This window comes from Papio anubis, chromosome 8, assembly GCF_008728515.1.
Source record: "Papio anubis isolate 15944 chromosome 8, Panubis1.0, whole genome shotgun sequence".
NCBI classification, from domain to species: domain Eukaryota; kingdom Metazoa; phylum Chordata; class Mammalia; order Primates; family Cercopithecidae; genus Papio; species Papio anubis.
The window spans coordinates 470,721-490,720 of NC_044983.1; the positions used below are offsets into that span (position 1 = coordinate 470,721).

Below are 20,000 nucleotides of genomic sequence, written 5' to 3' on the forward strand. Positions count from 1 at the left end.
CTGCAGTTACGTATTGCTGAGCCATCTAAGACACCGCAACACACCAGGTCAGGGATCGGAGCCACTGAGACACCGCAGATCACACCAGGGCACGGATCGGAGCGCACTGAGACACCGCACAACACACCAGAGCATGGGTCGAGCCAGCATCGAGACACCGCGACAACAGGGCAGGATCGAGCTTACCGAGACACCGCACAACACACCAGGGCAGGGATCGGAGCGCACTGGAGACAATCGAGATCACACCTTCAGGGTATGGATCGAGCACACTGAGACACCGCACAACACACCAGAGCATGGGTCGGAGCGCACTGAGACACCGCACAACACACCAGGGCACGGGTCACACTGAGACACCGCACAACACACCAGAGACGGGTCGGAGCCACTGAGACACCGCACAACACACCAGGGCACGGGTCGGAGCGCACTGAGACACCGCACAACACACCAGGCACGGGTCGGAGCGCACTGAGACACCGACAACACACCAGGGCACAGGTCAGAGCGCACTGAGTCGGGCCCCAGGTAACAGTCTTTCAAGGCTTCCTGAGGCAGATTTCTGAGCTAAAAGCAACATAAGAATGTGCCTAAAGAAAAAAGATACGTAGGGAGCATTTTCACTGAATTCCATCCAGTGCCTGCAATAAATCACATTTATAGCCTAAGTAACAGTGGTTCTCTAACAATACTGTTAAACTTCATGTTTCAAATGAAAACATCTGATATAGGTGTACAGTACATTCAGAATTTTTATAAAAATTCCAAAACGGAAGTAGAAGGTGGGAACAATCTAAAGTCAGCTGGCTTTAAATTCAGACTGACAGCTGGCAGGGGTTTCTCTGGGATAACTGACAGGGCAGAGGCCACCCTGGGAGTCACAGGCTCCGCCTTCTGTAACAGGGTCATTTCTCTCGGAAGAGACATGATCCCAGCCTCATGACCTGAATGCCAGGAATCAATCTGCTGGCGCAGCGTGTAGGGCCCACAGAACCCCAAGGCCTCTGGGTCTTCAGCCTCTAGGATTTCTGCAATTCCCCTGCAAGCCTGCTGAGGCCCCGCACGCGCAGATTCAGGAAGGGTGGTTCCCAGAACCATGCAGACCAGGCAGTCCAGGCCACATGCTGAGGCCGCAACACCCTCCTAAGGAGCTTCCCCACAGACCACCTAGGCAGGTCCTGGACTCACTTCTCACCGGGAGCCCAGGGCCTGGGGCCACTGCCAGGGCTGACAGCCTGACCCTCGGGGCTTTGCCACATGAAAGCCCCAGGCCTGGCGAGGCTCAGGGAGGCCGTTTCCACGTGAAAACTTGGGTTTCTGCCCCAACCCAGCCCTGGCTGTGTGAGCCCTCATCCAACAGCGGGCTCCCGCATCGACCAGACTCTGATCCTGCCCCATCCACCCTCGAGGCCTCACTTTCCTCCCATTTTCCTCGTCCTCCACCGTTGTGACATCTCTTGCAGCAGTTATTTTTTGGAATTGCTGTAACTTGGGTCCAGCGTTCTCAGGGTGACACTGAGGTCATTCACTTCTGCAGAACTGCAGATGGGCACTGGCGCCCACATCCGGCTGGGACGCTTCTCTCCGCTGACGCCCTCGGTCGCCCGCAGGTGCTGTGAGGTCTGCTGGATTTCTCCTGGCCAAGCGACTCTCTTTCCTTTATAACCAACAGACACCGTGGAGGAGACATCTCGGGACTAGATCCTTTTCCTCCTCAATCTCACCACTAATTCTGGCATCTGCTGGTGGGTCCTGCCGGCAAAAGACATGGCTGTGGGCTCCTCAGTGGCTTCCTTTCCTCACTCCTTCCGTGTTTATCACATGGAATTCTGTACTGAAGAACTGCCCGCACTTGCACATGTATTGAATTATTACCTTTGTGTTATGTAATACCTTAAAGACTCGCAGATATTTCATTTGTTCCAAAGACCATCACCCTGTACTGCCCACATATACTTTGTTGCTCAAACAGTCCCGGCACTGGCCACAAGGTCTGCCGCAGCGTGGACCCGGCACCCTCCAGCGTGGACCCGGTGCCCTCCAGCCCACCTGGCCCTCCCATGAGCACACAAGGCCCTTCAAGGTACCGCAGGCTCATCTTGTGTTTCCTCTGCCTAGGCCTGGAACCAGCCTCTTCTCCAAGGAGCCCAATATTTAGAAAGCAGGATGGGGCCCTAGGCGTGCACCTTGCTCCTCTTGTCTTCTGAACACAAAATCTCATCACGCCAGTCCTTGAAAATCACCGACTACTCTGTACAAATGAGGCCTTGGAGGAAGAGGAATGTCCTGGACACCCTCAAAGACAAATGAGATGTCTGAGAGGTAAATGCAGGCCACACAGACACGACCAACGGCAGGACGCCGAGGTGCCCACGAGGAAGGACGAGGACATGCACCCGCACCGTGCCAGCGTCACCCACGGACACGACCAACGGCAGGACGCCGAGGTGCCACGAGGAAGGGTGAGGACACGCACCCGCACCGTGCCAGCGTCACCCACGGACATGACCGAAGGCGGAACGCCGAGGTGCCCACGAGGAAGGGTGAGGATGCATGCTCGCACCGTGCCAGCGTCACCCACGGACACACAGGAAGACAAAGCTGATATCTGGGATAATAAATCAGGATGCCAGGAAGAGCATGCAACTACTTAAGAATGCAGGAAAACAGGCTGCTTAAAATCTTAAGCAAATAATACAATTTAAATATAGAAGTTTAGTCCTTAACATTTAAATCCTGAGTTTTCACACGGGGGGGAGTGGGAAGTCGGCCGCAGGGATCTGGATGTGCTAATTCACGACGGTCAACACGGAAAGGTCCGTACAGTTCACAGCCATGGGAAAGACAACGTCCCTTTTCAAATCCAAACCTGAGCATGGTCGTCCAAAAACACTAAAGCAAAAAGAACACCTTTCGGTAGCTAAGCTAAACTGGTTTAAGTATCTCATGAAACCTGTGGCTGAAGGGCCTCCATCTTGCATGGGTGTTCTAGAACCTCATGAAGGAAAACACCTTTCCCGGCGGCCCACACACTCCTGGAGGTCACCGTGTCTGCTCCATCGCTGGAATGAGCCTGAACCCACGCTGGCCCCCACTACTTCTGGTAAAAGCCTCGTTATAGAAAAGGCGAGTGCGTCCCGCACAATGCTTCACCGACAGGAGTTACAGCATGATTTTGATATTAAATATTGGCAAAGACCGGTTTTGTGTCATATTATGCATGACCAATGAATTATTCATAAAGCGTCCTGTAAACAGGCACAAAAACAGATGATCTCAAATAGATGTCAAAATGGGTATCTCATTATAAAGTGGGAGATTTTGTCTTCAACAAGAATTTTAATAAATCTTAACCCAGTTTAAAACAAATATCCCAGTATCTAAAAATAACTTTGCTGACAAATATATATGTCTAAATATTTGCAGCTGCTAAAATATAAATCATAAAGTATTTTTAAAAAAATACTTTTAACTTTTTAAAATCAGTTTTTAAAAGAGCAAAGTTTAAAAAGCAAAATTAAATATTAATAATTATTTTCCACCAGCTAATATTGCTGGCAGATGCATAGATGAGTGTCACTTCCTCCCAGCCCCGGAGAGGAGAGGATGGAGGCTGGGGCTGGGAGAGACCTCACAGACACGGTGCCACTTTGGGTTTAGCGTCTGAGCTGACAAGCGCCGAGTGTCACACCTGGCCCAGGCACTCAGGGCCTTTAACACCAGTGCTCACACTGTTTATTTACACAGAAATCATCAGCTGTTTTAGACCAAAACCACATTACATGGCACTGATGCCCTTGCTGGTTCTTGGAATCGTCAGAGGAATGACATGAGGACCCCACGAACTGCTGGTGGTTTCCTGCAGATCTGGACCTGATTTTGTAAACACAGCCTGTCTTCCAACGGGCCAGCTCTACTTGGTGACTAACACCAAAAGCAGAACATAAATAAAAGGCTTTTTCCCTCCAGAATAACCAGAACACAGTGAAGCATTTGTCATTTTTGGTTTGTTGAAATGCTCCTTTTTGATCTAATGTGTTTTTACCTAAGTGTGTGTACGTCTATGAGCTACAGATGGAGACTGAAAAAAATCAAGTTAGAGGTTAAAAGCCTCTTTTCTGTTTAATTTACAATGTGTTGAACACAAAAGAACCCACAAAAACAGCGCTGGACCAGCTGGTGCGGCAGGAGCTCCCAGAGCCCCCGACGCTGTGTGGCCCAAACGAAAGTGCCTGGTGGTCACAACGACTTCTGTCTGCCAGAAGCCTGAGGCTGGTTCTGTTCGCCTTCCCACACCTCATCCACGTGCTCTGCTTCCAGCAGCAAGAGCAAGTTTTAACTTGAAACTCTAGTGCCCATCAAAAAGCAATCACCGGAAAATAAAAAGGCAGAGGACTGAGTGTTTAATGCCAATCGAAAAAAATAACCTGCAGGAAAACAAATAAATTACCAAGAAGGCCAAGCAATCAGCGCTGAGAAATGAGAGACACAACAACAAAAGGCCAAGGCCCAGAAAAACACCCCACCAGAAATTCACATGCCGCAACACCCAGTAGAAATGAGCCCCTTTCACGGGGGAATTAAGTCACTTTGGTATAATCCTCAGAAAGGACTGCTGCCTACACTTGCTATTTCAAGTCAAAGACGTAGCCAAATACCAATAAAATCTTTCAGTAAAGTGTTCTTTGGAAATTAGACACTTAGGAAAAACCGTAAATATATGTATCTCACAAAGAAAAACAGTTTGACCCTGGAAGTGAACCTATTCAATTCTAAACTCTTCCTAAACGCAGTTGCTGAATTTAAAATCTAACAGTTGGGTATGAAACTCTTGGTGCTGGAAGATATTAGAAATAATGATCATTCGTGATTCTCTAAAATTTCAAAACTTTTGCTATCACCCTTATGAACTGGTGTCTCTTGGGAAAGTGTGACTTTCAGAGAAAATACGTGCACAGCTTATTTGGGGATGTGAAGAATGAGATCAGTTCGAAAGGACCTATTTCAAAATGTGGATGCTCAGGAGAAGGTGCAAAACCGACAGGACCACATGCTTACAGGGATTCGCTAAAATAAGAGAGCCCACAAATATTCATGAGTGACTTTACGATGTGAAGTCACTGGAGGAGAAAACGCACTGACGTGGTCTGGCCGTGTCCCCTCCAAATCCCACGTGGCATGTGAGCTCCAGTGTTGATGGGGGGCCTGCTGGGAGGTGTCTGGGCCATGGGGGCAGATCCCGTGAGAATGGCTTGGTGCCCACCTCGTGGTGATGAGCTCTTGGAGATCTGGCTGCTTAAGAGGCTGCGACCTCCGCCTTCTCCTGCTCTCCTTCTCTCACCATAGGACGCTGGCTCCCCTCTGCCTTCCCCAAGAGCTGCAGCTTCACGAGGAGGCCTCACCAGAAGTGGGTGCTGGCGCCATGCTCCCTGTACAGCCTGCAGAGCCATGAGCCCAGTAAACCTCTTTTCTTTATAAATTACTCAGCCTCAGGCATTCCTTTACAGCAATGCAGAACAGACTAATACTCCTAGAGAACAAAATCGGTTTATAACATTCCTTTTTAGTTTCCACTTAATAGATTTACAAACAGAAAAGTGATTAGATTTTCAAACAAGAGTTGGCAGGCTTCTAACATCATATTTAAATGAAAAACTGCTACAGAAAACAAGACTGGAGATAATCATTGTAGAAATTTCCACCATGGCCGGCTTGGAGGTGCTTGCTGCCTGCCTCCTTCACCTGTCATATTACAGAAATCTCCCAAAACATTTCCACTAAAACCACAACACACACACAAACCACATTATTTCATCAGTTTAGAGAAAATAGAAAAATTCTGCTCTCAGTGAACGGCAGCTCTAGCTGATCTTTTTCCTTCTACATCTGCCTGTCTCATTGTAATAAGCATTTTACATTTAACAGTTATCAGGACTATTGCATTTTTTGAAAATCTGACAGTTTGAATTTTCTTTTTTTCAGTAAAAACTATGTTTAAATGCCTGCTGAAAATATGCTGGCCCGGTCACAGCTTTCTTTAAAACAATAATCCCTGTGGGATTTTTTTTTTTTTTTCATTTTATCCCTGTAATGAGGCAAGGTATTTAGCCTTTGACTATAATCTAGAAATAAAGGAATAAACTAGTAATACAATTACATCACTTCACAAGAAAGAAAAATTCAGTATGTTAATTCAATGAGTAGTAGATTCTTGAGAAGTTTCATAACAGAATCACAAATGGAAAAATAACTGGCTACTATTTAAGCAGAAGCGGGCAAGCTCTGAAATATCAAAAAGAAAGAACAAAAACAAGCGCTCGACATCAAACCAGAAAGAACCCTTGAATGGGACGTCACTAGAACCTCACGCCATGACCGATCTGACGTGGGCTTCTCACGGAGGAGGTGAAAATACAGCAGATCATCATTTTCTACGTAAACTCTAGCCTTTGAACAAAGAAGAAAGCCGGGCACCTGTAGGCCAGCTACTCAAGACGCTGCGTCAGGAGAATGACTTGAGAACTAGCCTGGACAACATAGTGAGATCCGATCTCTACAAATAAAAAAGGAGAAGAAAGGAAATATTCCACGCAAACTTTGTCCAGAGTTTTCCTTGTAGTTTTTTAACCAGCATCTGTCATATCATGAAGCGTTCACAAACATCTTTTACCTTCGCGGGCGGCTGCAACAGTTTTCATTCAGCAACTGGCAAACACACCCAGCGGGGTGCAGAGCAGCCCAGGGGCTTCCGGAGAGGCTGGCACTGCCCCGACAGGGCACGACCCTCTGGCAGCCCACTCAGTTCTCGGAGTTGTTTTCTCACCGAAACAAGGCTGGGCTAAAACACGCTGAGAGGTCACTGGGAAGGCAATTCATGAAGCTGCTTGATGAAAATCAGGAGACACCAGATAAACTATACCTTTTACTCCAACATTTTTATTTTTTTCAGTTTAATTACACATTGGTTTTTTCATCAGATAGGTCTTGAATTCAGCCCAAAGAACTTGCAACTCATAAGGGATTCCACACCGACAAGCCCCGTGTTGTTCGCACGGGTAGGTTGCGCTCACTGAGGAACGCTATCAAGGATGTGGAATCCAGAACCCGGGAAGCAGCTGTACCTCCTGCACCCACGCCGCCTTGCCTGGAGCACGAGTGAGTCACGGCTGCCCCATTGTGGCCTCCTAGACCCCACTTCTTCCCTGCGCCAGCCAAGAAGGTCCATGTGGTCCTTTTTGGGTGCTATGGTTTCTCATCCCACGCCCTGATGCAGTGACACCTCCTAATTTACTGTCCCCTCCGGCTTCCGTACCTGCTCCCCCTTCAGGCTTCCGTACCTGCTCCCCGCCTCCGGCTTCCGTACCTGCTCCCCCCCCCCCCCAGGCTTCCGTACCTGCTCCCCCCTCCGGCTTCCGTACCTGCTCCCCCCTCAGGCTTCCAAACCTGCTGTCCCCTCCGGCTTCCCGTCTGCTCTGTTCTCACAGGCACATGCGTCCCCCACCTCCATGTCTCCTGCACCCAAGGGACAGAACCAGCGGCAGTGACCAGCTCGTGACTCCAACAGAACCTTGCATGTGATGAGTCACCTGGCTGGGTCCTCACGGTGCTGCCGCCCACTTTACAGATGAGCCACCTAGGCATTAGCAGAGTGAGCTCTGAGGCAGCAGTCCAGCAGGACGACCTTGGTGGCCGTCCCCATCGAGACCGAGGCCTGCTGCGGCTGGAAGCCGGCCACCAGGGATGAAGCATTAGGCACCCACCACTCCCTCCCTTTCCACCTGTCCTTCCCTCCACCTTCCATTCTTCCTACTACCTAAGGCTCCCGAACCTCCCTCCTACAGAGCCTAGCTTCCTTCTGGCCTCTTCACCTGCAGGGATTCTCATCTCCCGTTCCATGGTGATTCCTTCCTTCCCTCCCTCCCCCCGTCCCCCCTCTCCCTTCCTTCCTTCCCCCCTGTTCCATGAGGTTCCTTCCTTCCTCCCTCCCTCCCTTCCTCCCTTCCTTCCTTCCCTCATTCACTCAGTTATTCCTTGGGCGCTCTGGTGATTGTCCTTCCTTGAGGCGGAAAGAGGTGCCAGCTCCTGGTCTCTACGCATCTGAGAATGTCAAAGCCACACGGGGCAATGAACACAGCCCCACTTCTCCTGCAGGACAGCGATGACTCCGTCCAGCTCTGCACAGAGTCCCACACACGGGGCCAGAATGAAGGTCGGCCCCAACAGAGGCGTCAGGCACCCAGCCAGACCAAGGCCACGCTGCAAGAAGGAAAAGGAGCCTCTTTCCAACGGAAACAAATCCGAACTGGCACCTTCAGCTCTGGGACTCCAAGGGAGAGGCAGGTATCACAGGCAAGTTGCAGGGTACGGCTGGGAGATGCACACACCACACAGGGACACACATCCAGACCGCGCTGTACACACACACCCTGCGCCTGGTGCGTGCGCCAGGCACCACGACACACGAAGCACACACGCACATGCACAGGCACGTGCATTGCACATATACACAGGTGAACACCCCGGATGAGCGTGCTGCGTCGATGCCGGTTTCCATAGCGGTCACCGGACTCAAGACCAGTTTACGATGCGTGCGCATGTCTGGATCGGACATGGTTGCCTGTCGTGCCGCAGCCATACCTGGACAATGCCTGGATACACTCACGTACCGCGGACGCAATATACACCACCTGGGACACGTGTTGCCTGCCGGCCACCTGCCATGGTTCGCCTGGAACGCACGTATTGCCTGCCTCACGTGCGCAATACGTACCGGACCGATGCAATAATATTATAAGGTGCCGCATGCCTGGATGCAATGCCGTCCTGGAGGACAATGCAATGTGCATGCCTGCGTGGGAACCTGCCGCATGTCACCTGCGGACATGCACTTCTTGCCTGGGACAATGCACGGACTCGGATGTCGCACCTGCATCGTACCGCCATCGGACGTATCACGTGCGCACGTATTCGCACATCGCTCTGCTTGTACCACAAAGAGACCCTGTCGTGCTGGATACACCACACACACCTGCACAGGTGCACACACAGGAATGCACACAGACATGCATGCACACAAACACCAGACACGTGTGCACACACAAAGGCATACACAGACACATGCACACACAGGAATAGCGGCACACACACATGCATGCACATTGACAATATGCACATACAAGCTCACAGACCCACGCCTACACGCAGACACCTCTCCCCAACTACCAGAGCTGCAGGAACTCTGGCACCAGGCCAGCACCATGGACAGCGCCAAAGATTCCTGGTGTGCGAAGTTGGGGCAATCCACTCCCAGAGGTGCAGGAGAAACCAGAAGACGACAGGGAGGTGGCCAACAGGAAGTGTGACCGCTCACAGCAAGGCGCTGGCAGCTCCAACTTCATCTGAGGAGTCTCAGGAAGACAGAGGCTGCTCACCTGCTCCAGACTCCTTGGCCCTGGAGGATGCACCTGCAAGGGCGAGTGAAGCTGTCCTGTGCGTGCAGCAGTCATAGCAAGAATGAATTCTTATTAAAAAGCAGCCAAGCATCCCGCACTCCAGCACACGTTCCCCAGGCTGACAGCAGGCTGGGTGCCACCCAGGAGGAGGCCTCTGGGATGGGGCTCTGTGGCCTTCCCTACAGAAGGCCCAGCCAGGCCAGCAAGGCCGTGCCAGCAGCATGGTGCCCTCGGAGCTCTCTCCTTGATGCGGGTGGCTGGCACCACTGAACCACCTTGATGGGAAACTGCAGGACAAGGAGTCAAAGGACTTGCCTCGGTGCAGTGAGTCAAATGCAGGGGGCCCTCGGGGCAGGGACTCTGCTTAAATCCACTGGCACATCCCCCCCACCACACACACAGCAGCAGGTGGTGAGGACAGGTCTGGTGCAGGGAGAGAGGGAGTGGCATGACCGCCTGGCACTCCTCTGCCTGCTCAGGGCTGGGCCCTGGGATGGGGCTCCCACCTTCACGAGGCTGTGGCCCTCACCCCAGCATCTGAGGATCGCCTCTGCCCAGCAAACCCCACGCAAGCTTTGCCTCCTCCGGAAACGTCCCTGAAGCACACACGGAGTGAGGGAGAGGACCAGAGCCAAACCCCTCACAATGACCAACCACCAGGGAGGAGGCTCCGTGAGCCAGACAGCAAGACTCCGCCCAGGGAGCAGGCACACAGTCAGCATCTCGAGAAGGAAGCAAGGAGCAAGGTCCCGCATGGCTCTGCTCACCAACACAAGATGCCCTGACAGGCACTGGGAGCCATCCAGGGAGGAGGAGGCAGCCAAGGCTCAACCCGGCCAACAGCAGACGCAGTCACTCCTGCCAGGAGTCACCTGGGCAGCTCCTAAGGTCCTCACCCACCGCAGCAGGCCCCTTCCTCGAGGAGCACGCAGCCCCTGGGGGATCTGTGACACTGGGGACCTCCCCAGTCCACTGCAACCCCACGCCAGGCACCCCTGACCGCTGGCCACCCTATGTGCAGAAACAGCGCGACCTGAGCTAGCACTTAATTACATGCCAGATATTCACCCAATCTCCCTGGGTAGAATGGAGGCCACAGTGCCCTTCCCCTTCCTGGGATCCTTTTCAGTTAAGAGAGCGGTTCATGGTCGGAGCTGCACAGCACCTCTCAGGCTTGCAAAGTAGGCCCAAGAAACATCCTCTAGTGCTATACTTACACCAGCATAACATAGAGCACATTTGACAAATTTGTACTCAAGTGGTGCTGCTTCAAAGGCAACACATTCTTCCCATTAATCCTGCGGAGTTTTGCTACACGTTGTTACAGGGAAACTGTCTCATTAACAGGTTACATTGCCTAGCAAAAACAATCTACTTCCAGGAAAAAAATAATGCTTAGAATCACCGTTTAGCCTGACCGCCAACCTTTCCACCTCATGTTTCTTGGTCTGTGCCAGAGCCAAGCAGGGGAAAGTATGGGCCCCTGGATGTGTCCTCTGTCAGCAAGCACTGCCCTAACCCCAAGCACAGCCTCAAAGCACAGCAGAGCTTCACTTAGCTCCGGGAGGGAAGGATACCGTGCCTCATTCGCTGCTGCAGCCAGGGCCTGAGGGGCTCTGCCACACTCAGCAGACGCTCGGCCAACACCCTTCGGTGAATAAACGACGCCAAGTCAGAGTTCTGTGTGGGGTCCGCTCCAGGAAGGCACACCTGCACCTCGTGGCACCTGCCTCCTCTCCCACCATCAACAATGGTGCCCAACCCCCATCTGCAACCACCCCACGACCCTGAGCTGGACCACAGGAAAAGAGACATTCCTGCAAGCGGGTGTCTCCATCCCCTCCTCCCGAGGCACACTCGGCGCAAGCACACCCCAGTTTCCTGCTCCATCAGATCACAAATGCTGGGAAGTTTTATTCCAGCTAAATCCTCCCTTCAGTGCCTCTCAGAGCCTAAGTGCCACTCAGCCGATGGGCTATTCAGACGATCTCGAGGAAGACACACATAAAACTAATATTTTCTCTCCCAGCTACATTTTATACTTTTGGGATTTATTAACCCATCCTTCCAACCACAATGTCCTTAAACAACCTAAATTTACTTGACCATTCTGTCACATATCCAATAGTTTGAAAAAAAGGCCGTTTCAAGGGAAGATGATTAGTGAATGACTAAAACAATTAACTTCCATTCACTTTAATTTAGTGAGTGGAGAAAGGTTTTTTTTAAGTTGATTAGGTACATTACAGATGCTATAATTTCTTGAATAGACAAAAACATTTATTGCAAACTTAGAAGAGTTGCAAACATTTGAAAGAATGTAAGAGAAGAACGTGCTATGGTTTAAAACGAGAAGAAAACCCGCAGTAGCAAGAAGCCCCCCACCACGAAGGCAGGGACAGCTTTGCAGGCAGTTCACCGTCAGGTCTGCTTCTAAGAACCTCGACACTGAATTCACAGCCTGCCAGCCCTGCTTCCAGGAGAGGGTCATGAATAAGGTAGTTCTGGTGCTCATTAACATATGTGAATGTCCATTTTAGAGCCTAACATCTGACTGCTTAAAAACTGTTAGGTCATTTTTAACCTGTGAGCTGATCAGGTGACAACTCCCTGGCCCTGAAGGAGAGGGGGAAGCCCAAGGGCAGTGTTTCCCTAAAAAGGAAGACTTGAGACCATATTTTCCTCCACATTCTGCCTCACTGAGAAATTTTTTCTTTGTAAGCAATTGTTTCGTACTACCGTTTGCCACTATCTTTTCATTTAAAAGAGAAAAATATCAGTTTTAAACATAGAGAAGGAAAAAAATTCATCAGCGTCTGAATTAATCCAAGTAACACGAGATTCATGTCAAAAACCGCCACTCTTTTCATTATGATGATGATTACAGGGTGAGGGTAATGAGCTGGGGTCTGCAGGAGGAAGGAGCAGGCTTTATTTTCTAACACTTCCGTTCTAAGGCATGGCCAGGTTGACCAATTGCATTAGTCTGCTCCTGCTTTGGTACTGCCTAATACTATCACAGAATTTCATAAGCACTAGGATGCGCCCCACACTTTAGGTCCACTGAAGGTAAACGCCACGACCTACCTCTCTCAGATGAGGACACAGTGGCTCAGGGAAGTTCCGCTGTACTTTTTGGTGAGGCTGCTGGAGCCGGCTGCGGCTCCATGCCGGAGCCCCGGGCTAGGACCCCTCTGAAGAGCTGAGCGGCCCCTACTCACTCACCGACAGGGGCTCTGCTAAGAACACGAACCCCTGGCTGGGCTCGCCCCCGCCCAAGTCCCCAGACACCAGATGGGGCCTGGCAAGGCCGGCCCGACCAGCAGCCATACAAGGAACAACATGGGCGAGGGGTCGGCCGCGGTCCGGGGTCGGGGTCTGGGGTAAGAGCGGGGGATGGGTAGGGACTGGGGTGGAGGTGGAGAGTTGGTCCAGGTTTGGGGTGGGGCCTGCAGAGGGGCCGAGGTCGGGGTCCCGAGTCAATACTGCGGTCTGAGCCGAGAGCCGGGTCTGGCGTCCGGGCAGAAAGCCTCCGCGCCGCCCCCACCTACCGTGCTTCCTGTGCGCCGCCATGACCCGGCCGCGGACCTCAATCCACCGCTCTCGGGCCCGACCTAAGCGCCCTGCCTTCCGGGTTCCGCCCTCCTGGGCCCGCCCACAACAGCAGGAATGCCCAATCCGAATACGGGACCCTGCCACGGGCTGTCAGTCAACTACAACACGGCCGTGGATTGGCTGTATCGAGTCTGTGGGCGTGTCGCGAGGCTCCAGACCCGCCTCTGGGAGCCTCGCTGCGGAGCGTGCGCGGAGGGAGGGCTGCGGGGGCGACGGCGCGGGCTCTGGGGAGCCTGAGGACGCTGTGGGGGCGCTGGTTGCGCCTGCTCTACGCGGTGGCGGAATTCTGGGGGCGAACGCTAGGAAGGACGCTGTGGAGAAGAGGGGAGCGGAGAGCCCCAGAGGAGACGCGCCCACCCCCAGCCCCACGCGTGCACCTGCGGATCCGCAGTCCCCGCTTCGCCCCTAGGCGCCTGACGGACACGGGAGTGGCCAGGGCAGTGCCCCCGGCCCCAAGGCACCTGCAGGATACAGGGAGTGGCTAGGGCGGTGTCGCCGGTCTCCAGGCACCTGCGAGACACGGGGAGTGGCCAGGGCTGTAACCCCAGCCCCCAGGCACCTGGAGGATACAGGGAGTGGCCAGGGCGGTGACTTTCAGCCCCCAGGCACCTGCTGGACACAAGGAGTGGTCAGGGCGGTGTCCCTGGCCCCCAGACACCTGCTGGACACAGGAGTGGCCAGGGCGGTGACCCCGGCCCCCAGGCACCTGCAAGATACAAGGAATGGCCAGGGCGGTGTCCCCGGACCTCAGGCACCTGCAGGATGCAGAGAATGGCCAGGGTAATGCCCCCGGCCCCGAGACACCTGCTGGACACAGGAGTGGCCAGGGCAGTGACCCCAACCCGCAGGCACCTGCAGAACACAGGGAGTGGTCAGGATGGTGCCCCCGGGCCCCAGGCACCTGCGGACATGGGGAGTGGCCAGGGCAGTGACCTGGTCCCCAGGCACCTGTGGGACACAGGGAGTGGCCAGAGCAGCGGCCCCCACGTCACCCCGACTTGCCCGACCCCGTCTTGGCTCCCTGTCCAGCTTTGAGGGCCTCTGCACTCCTGCTCCACCCCCTCAGGACCCTCTTCCTTGAATTCATTTCTTCCAAAACATTTCCCAAGTATGTGCCAGGTGCTGTTCCTCATGTGGGCTGTCTCAGGAGAGAAACCCACCGAGATGAGTGTTTTGGAGGAAAATGAAGCTGGTAGGGCCTAACTGGAGAGTGATGGGCGTGGGCTTGAGGTAGGTGAGGGAGCAAGACCAGGGGTACCCAGGGAAAGAGAGCCCACAGGAGGGAAATGATGTCCCAGGAGAACAGTTGCCCTGTTTGAGTTTGGGGACCAGAAGCAAGGCCAGGATAAGGGGAGCTCAGAACAGGAGGAAAGGAGACCTAGGCCCGAGCAGGGTCTGCAGGGAGCCTGATAACTTGGCATGTTCCAAGAAGCAGGGTGGAAAGCTGTTACACGATATAGAGCAAAGGGGTGAAATGATCTGATGCACTTTCTTTCTTTTTGGGGTAGACAGTGTCTCACTCTGGCCCAGGCTGGAGTGCAGTGGTGCCATCACAGCTCACTACAGCCTCCAGCTCCCGGCCTCCAGCAACCCTCCCACTTCAGCCTCCCAATGTGCTGGGATTACATGCCTGAGCCACTGTGTGCAGCCTGATGTACACTTTAAAGAAGTCATTTAGCCTTGTGGTAGGAATAGAGTTGCATGGAAGGAAGCGTGGAGATTTCATCTGCTGCAATAAGAGATGCTGACAGCTCACGTCCAAATGGTGGCACTGGAGGTTCTGGGTCGGGGGCGCTAGTTGGATTGTGGATGTGTTTTAAGGTAAAGCCAAAGAGATTTTCCGATTGATCAAATTGAGCTATGACAGAAAAGGAGAAATGTAGAATGGCTCTAAGTTTTTCATTTGGAAGCTGGAAGGCTGGAGTTGTACTGAGGAGGTGGAGAGCTTTCTGGGGGATCTTCGTTTGGTGGTAGTGTGCAGTTTTAGACAGGTCAAGTTTGAGGTGCTCATAAGATGAGTAAGCATATGAGGTCATGAAACGAGCAGGCATGAACTTTAGAAAGTGGTTCAAGGAATAAGCCCCGAGGGGCTCTGGCCTTTGAGAGGTGGGGAGATGAGGAGCCCCAGCTGTGGCACATGAAGGGTGGCCAGGGAGAAAAGGAAGGTCCTGAAGCCAAGTCAAAGAACAAACCATTTGTCTCCAATGATGTGGATGAAGCAAGAGCAGGACGGTTGCATTTGTCAAGGGCAGGGGCCATCAGTGATCTTGGTTACAGGAATTTTGTTGAAGTGGTAGAAGCAGAAGCTTGATGGAAATTCACAGAATTTCAAGGAAAAGTTAGACATTGACTGTACACCATTCTCTGGTGGGATCATGCAAATAAGGCAATAGCTGGAGGGTTTCTGAAGACAGAACACACACACACACACACACACACACACACACACACAGAGCAAGAGCGAGAGTGAGAGAGGGAGAATGAGAGAATTTGACCTGATCAAGTTGCCATTGAAAATGGGTGATGCAGGAGGGGAAATAATCCCTGTAATGAGGCTGCATCTTGAACTTGTTCTCCACTTCATCATTCTCAACAGCACTCAAGCCCACTGTGGACTCCCCCATAACAAAATCCTCCCAGGAAATCTGTATTTTTCTCCAGCCCTGTTTCTTCAATCTCTCCCACACCCAAACTGGCTGAAATCGTTGACCACAAAGCCAGTCTCCACTTTGAAGTCTTCCATGGACTCTGTGACCCCGTCCATCTTTTCTCTCCACCATTCCACTGCACCTGCTCCTGTGAAAGTCCCCAAGGCATCCATGTCCCCAGCCCCAACACACAGTTCTCAGTAAGCATGTAACACGCTAAGGCCTCCCAGAAGTGTCATCCAATTGCTGGGCCAAACTTGGGAGTCACTGGTGACTCTCCTCTTCCTCTCTTCCTGAATAACCCATCCAGAAAAATCACATCAAGCGCATTCTGCTTGCAACGCGTCTTACTTCCACTGCTGAGTTTGTGTCTTCATCATTTGTCACTAGGATTTCTCCAGCCTTTTTTAGGTTGATCTCCGCAATCCCAGGATTTCTCCGAGCATTTTTAAATTGATCTCCCCAATTCCACTCTAGTTCCTCACTCCCACCCTACTGCCATCTCTTCTTATGGCAGCCAAAATGGTCATTTTAAAATCTCACTGCCATTTAAAAGCCACTGCATGTGGGCCATCGCAGCAACAGGATAGGGAAGAAAAACCACACAATCACATCAATAGATGCAGACAAAGCATTTGACAAAATCCAACACCCATTCATGATTTAAAACCCAAACACCAGGCCGGGCGCGGTGGCTCAAGCCTGTAATCCCAGCACTTTGGGAGGCCGAGACGGGCGGATCACGAGGTCAGGAGATCGAGACCATCCTGGCTAACCTGGTGAAACCCCGTCCCTACTAAAAAATACAAAAAACTAGCCGGGCGAGGTGGCGGGCGCCCATAGTCCCAGCTACCCGGGAGGCTGAGGCAGGAGAATGGCATAAACCCGGGAGGCAGAGCTTGCAGTGAGCTGAGATCCGGCCACTGCACTCCAGCCTGGGCGACAGAGCAAGACTCCGTCTCGGAAAAAAAAAAAAAAAAAAAAAAACCCAAACACCTTCAGCCAACTATGATTAGAGGGTAACTTCTTCAGTTTGATAAGGGACACCTACAAAAACCGTAGAGCTCACAGCATACTAAACAGTGAGAAACTAGAAGCTTTTCCCCCTAAGATCAGGAAGAAGGCAAGGCTCCCCCTCTCACCACTGCTTCTCACTGTCACACTAGAAGTCCTGGCCAATGCAATGAGACAAGAAAAGTAAACAAGGTATACAGATTGGGAAGGGAGAAATAAAAGTTTTGTCTGCAAATGACATGATTGTCTATGAAGAAAATCTCTGCCCTGCTCAAAATCCTACATCATAATTCATTGTATAGAGGATACAAATCAAAGCCCTTAAAATGTCCTGAAAGACAACCTTGAGTTTTTCTCCAGTCACGATCATGTTGTCCTTCTTTTCTCCCTCAGTTTCAATTATTCTGACTGTTCAGTTAAAGGAAAATGTGGCCAGGCATGGTGGCTCATGCCTGTCATCCTAGCACTTTGGGAGGCGGAGGCAGGAGAATCACTTGAGCCCAAGAGTTGGAGACCAGTCTGGGCAACGTAACAAGCCCCCGTGTCTACTAAAAATACTAAAAGTTAGCCAGGCATGGTGGTGCACACCTGTAGTCTCAGCTACTCAGAAGGCTGAGGTGGGAGAATCACCTGAGTGAGGGAAGTTGAGGCTGCAGTGAGCCATGACAGCACCACTGTATTCCAGCCTGGACAACAGGAGTGGTGAGACCCTGTCTTGGAAAAAAAAAAAAAAAGGCCAGGCACAGTGGCTCACGCCTGTACTTTGGGAGGCCAAGGTGGGTGGATCACGAGGTCAGGAGATCAAGACAATCCTGGCCAACATGATGAAACCCCGTCTCTACTAAAAATACAAAAAAAAAAAAAAAAAATTGCTGGGCGTGATGGTGCACACCTGTAATCCAGTTACTCAGGAGGTTGAGGCAGGAGAATCGCTTGAACCAGGAAGTAGAGGTTTCAGTGAGCTGAGATCGTGCCATTGCACTCCAGCCTGGTGACAGAGTGAGACTCCGTCTGAAAAAACAAACAAACAAAAACAGCAAGTTCTTCTATCTCCCCAGGTCTTCAGGCCTGCACTTATCTCCCTAAATCCTGTTCCCAGGGCCATGGCAGAGGCTACCTCTGACGCCACCCTCACTGTGCTCTCAGGTTCCCGTGCACTTCCTTGCTGGTTGGCCTCTGGACTTTCTTTGAAGCTTTGGGAGGTGCTCAGCTGGGGGAGCAGGGTGTGTGGGTGAGGAGCAGCCCTCAGTCACTGGTATCTAGAAGCTGAAAAGCTGTCCAACCTTCCTATGCTGACGTGCACTCCAAGCTGCTCCTCTTAGAGCACCCCCAGCAGGACGGGGCCCCAGTGCCGACAGGAGCAGCCTGGTGTCACCGCAGCCTCCAGGACGTCCCCTCCTGCCCTGCCTCTCTCTCCCGACTTCCTCTAGTTTCCTGGGATCGATCTCCAAAATGAACTACCTGCACCCAAATCCACATCTCAAAACCTGCTTGTGGGAGAACCCAGGGGAAGATTTAGTAACGACATCCTCAAAAAGTTCTTTCCTGATGTCACAAACCATATTCGTTGCCGTTTTCACATTCACCAATAACACTCCATATGTTTCCTTCAGAGAAGTAATTATAACTTGTAATTGTTCCTTGGGTAACTTCTGGGTGGACCCCTCTCTAGACAGAAGGCTTCGTGGGGCCGGCGACCGTGGCTTTCTGTACTGCTCACACACTAAGAACACAGGAGAGGCCGTCAGTAGATTTGTGTGATTTTCTTGTTGCTGTTGCATGAAAGAATAGATTCTTTTAAAAAATGTGAAGGGATGGGGACGAAATGCCGGGGAGGAAAGCAAAGGGAAAGTAAATTGTGAAATGAAAATAAATTGACCTGGAATCTCTCCCCGGTTGAGGTTTGGGCTCTGAATCCAGTGGAGACCACTGATGGATTCGGGAAACATTTAGGAGAAATGGACAGCGGCTGTACTTCTTTCTTCCATTCACCTTGCTACCCTCTCATCGTTTAGCACTCTGCCTTGAAAATAAACTGCAACTGATGAATATTTGGGTGATCAACTATACGGGAAATTCTTACAGAGCCTGGTTTAAAGATCTTGGAATTTCTGGAAAAGATGGGTTTGTCCATTCCAAATATTTTGGATGACCTGATTTCATTCTAACTCCCATCCGTCTTTCTATGCGGTTTGTTTTCGCATCTTTTATCTCATTTAAATGCCATAGCCACGCAGGTGGAAAGCAGAAATCCATTTCTGCATTTACGTTACACTGGGACTGCGAGACTTGCCCAGGGTCGGTGACCGCCCGGGGACCCCCATGCCAGCGCGTCTCGCTCCCGCGTTCCGCTCCTGGAAGGGCAAACCCATGACCCTGGCGAGGGTCCGTCCACACGTGGCCAGGGTGGCTGATCTTCCCGGCTGCTGTGGTTGTCAACACCACTTCTCCGGGTCGATTTTCCCTTTTCCTCGGCTCTGTCGTCCATACGCCGCTCACAGCACACCCAGGCGGCGGGCCCCCTCCAAGGGCGCCCCCTGCGTCCGGACCCAGGTTCTCGGGGCGCCCCCGGTGGGTCCCCGTGAAGCCGCCGCCGCACACCCACCTCAGCGGAGCCCGCCTGTGGAAACCGGGGGAGGTTCCGCCTCCAGCACCCACGCGGCGGCCGCACCTCGCAGTGAGATCCTCGCAAGCGCCCGCGCCTCCCTCGCCCCACGTCCCCTCGGCCCCGCGAGCCCCCCTGGGAGCCGAGCCGACTCGAACCGGAGCGCGAGTCCCTTGCACAAAACGCCGGCGCGTCCCTAACCGCGGTCCAGAAAGGCTGACCCTGCCCGGGGGCGACGGGTGTGACCGGGTCCCCCGCTAACTTTCGGGCGCGGTGAGCGTCGCCCGCGCGCGCCGCGGTGGAGGCCGCTGCTTTCCCGCCGGGAGCCCCGCGCCGTCCCCAGGTGACCCGCGCGCCCCGCGCAACAGTTGGGGCCGGGCTGTCCGCGCGCTCCCCGAGCCGGGCCCTTCCCCAGATGCAGCCGCGCGCCGGCCGCCCCCCAGTGCGCCGGTGCCTCCCCGGGCGCCGAGTGCGCAGGCGCCGGCCGTGAGGACCGACCGTGCGCCGGGCTCGAGCGCTGTCTGAGCGCGCGGCGGCGGCGGTGGACGGACAGACGGACCGCGGACGGACGCACGGACCCCGACCCGCGAGCCCCGGGAGCCGCCGGCCTGAGGAGGGGCCGCTTCGCCATGTCGCCCCGCACCTGCTGAGCTCGGAGCGTCC

The 20,000-nt window shown here is 52.9% G+C and overlaps 1 protein-coding gene across 8 annotated transcripts in view; it reads right to left on the reverse strand.

Annotated features, from left to right (window-relative positions):
- ERICH1 (glutamate rich 1) overlaps positions 1 to 13,157 on the reverse strand; it is a 58,818-nt gene extending 45,661 nt beyond the window's left edge. For 2 of the 8 annotated variants that reach the window (XM_017961736.3, XM_017961734.3), the window contains exon 1: positions 12,543 to 12,999. Coding sequence is in view for 5 of the 8 variants with exons in the window: in XM_021942793.2 (XP_021798485.2) it covers positions 5,267 to 5,453 (187 nt within the window). In the remaining 3 variants the exon portion in view is untranslated. The other 6 variants (XM_021942793.2, XM_017961732.2, XM_017961735.3 and 3 more) reach the window with 6 other exon arrangements.
- Between the last annotated feature and the right edge of the window lie 6,843 nt (positions 13,158 to 20,000).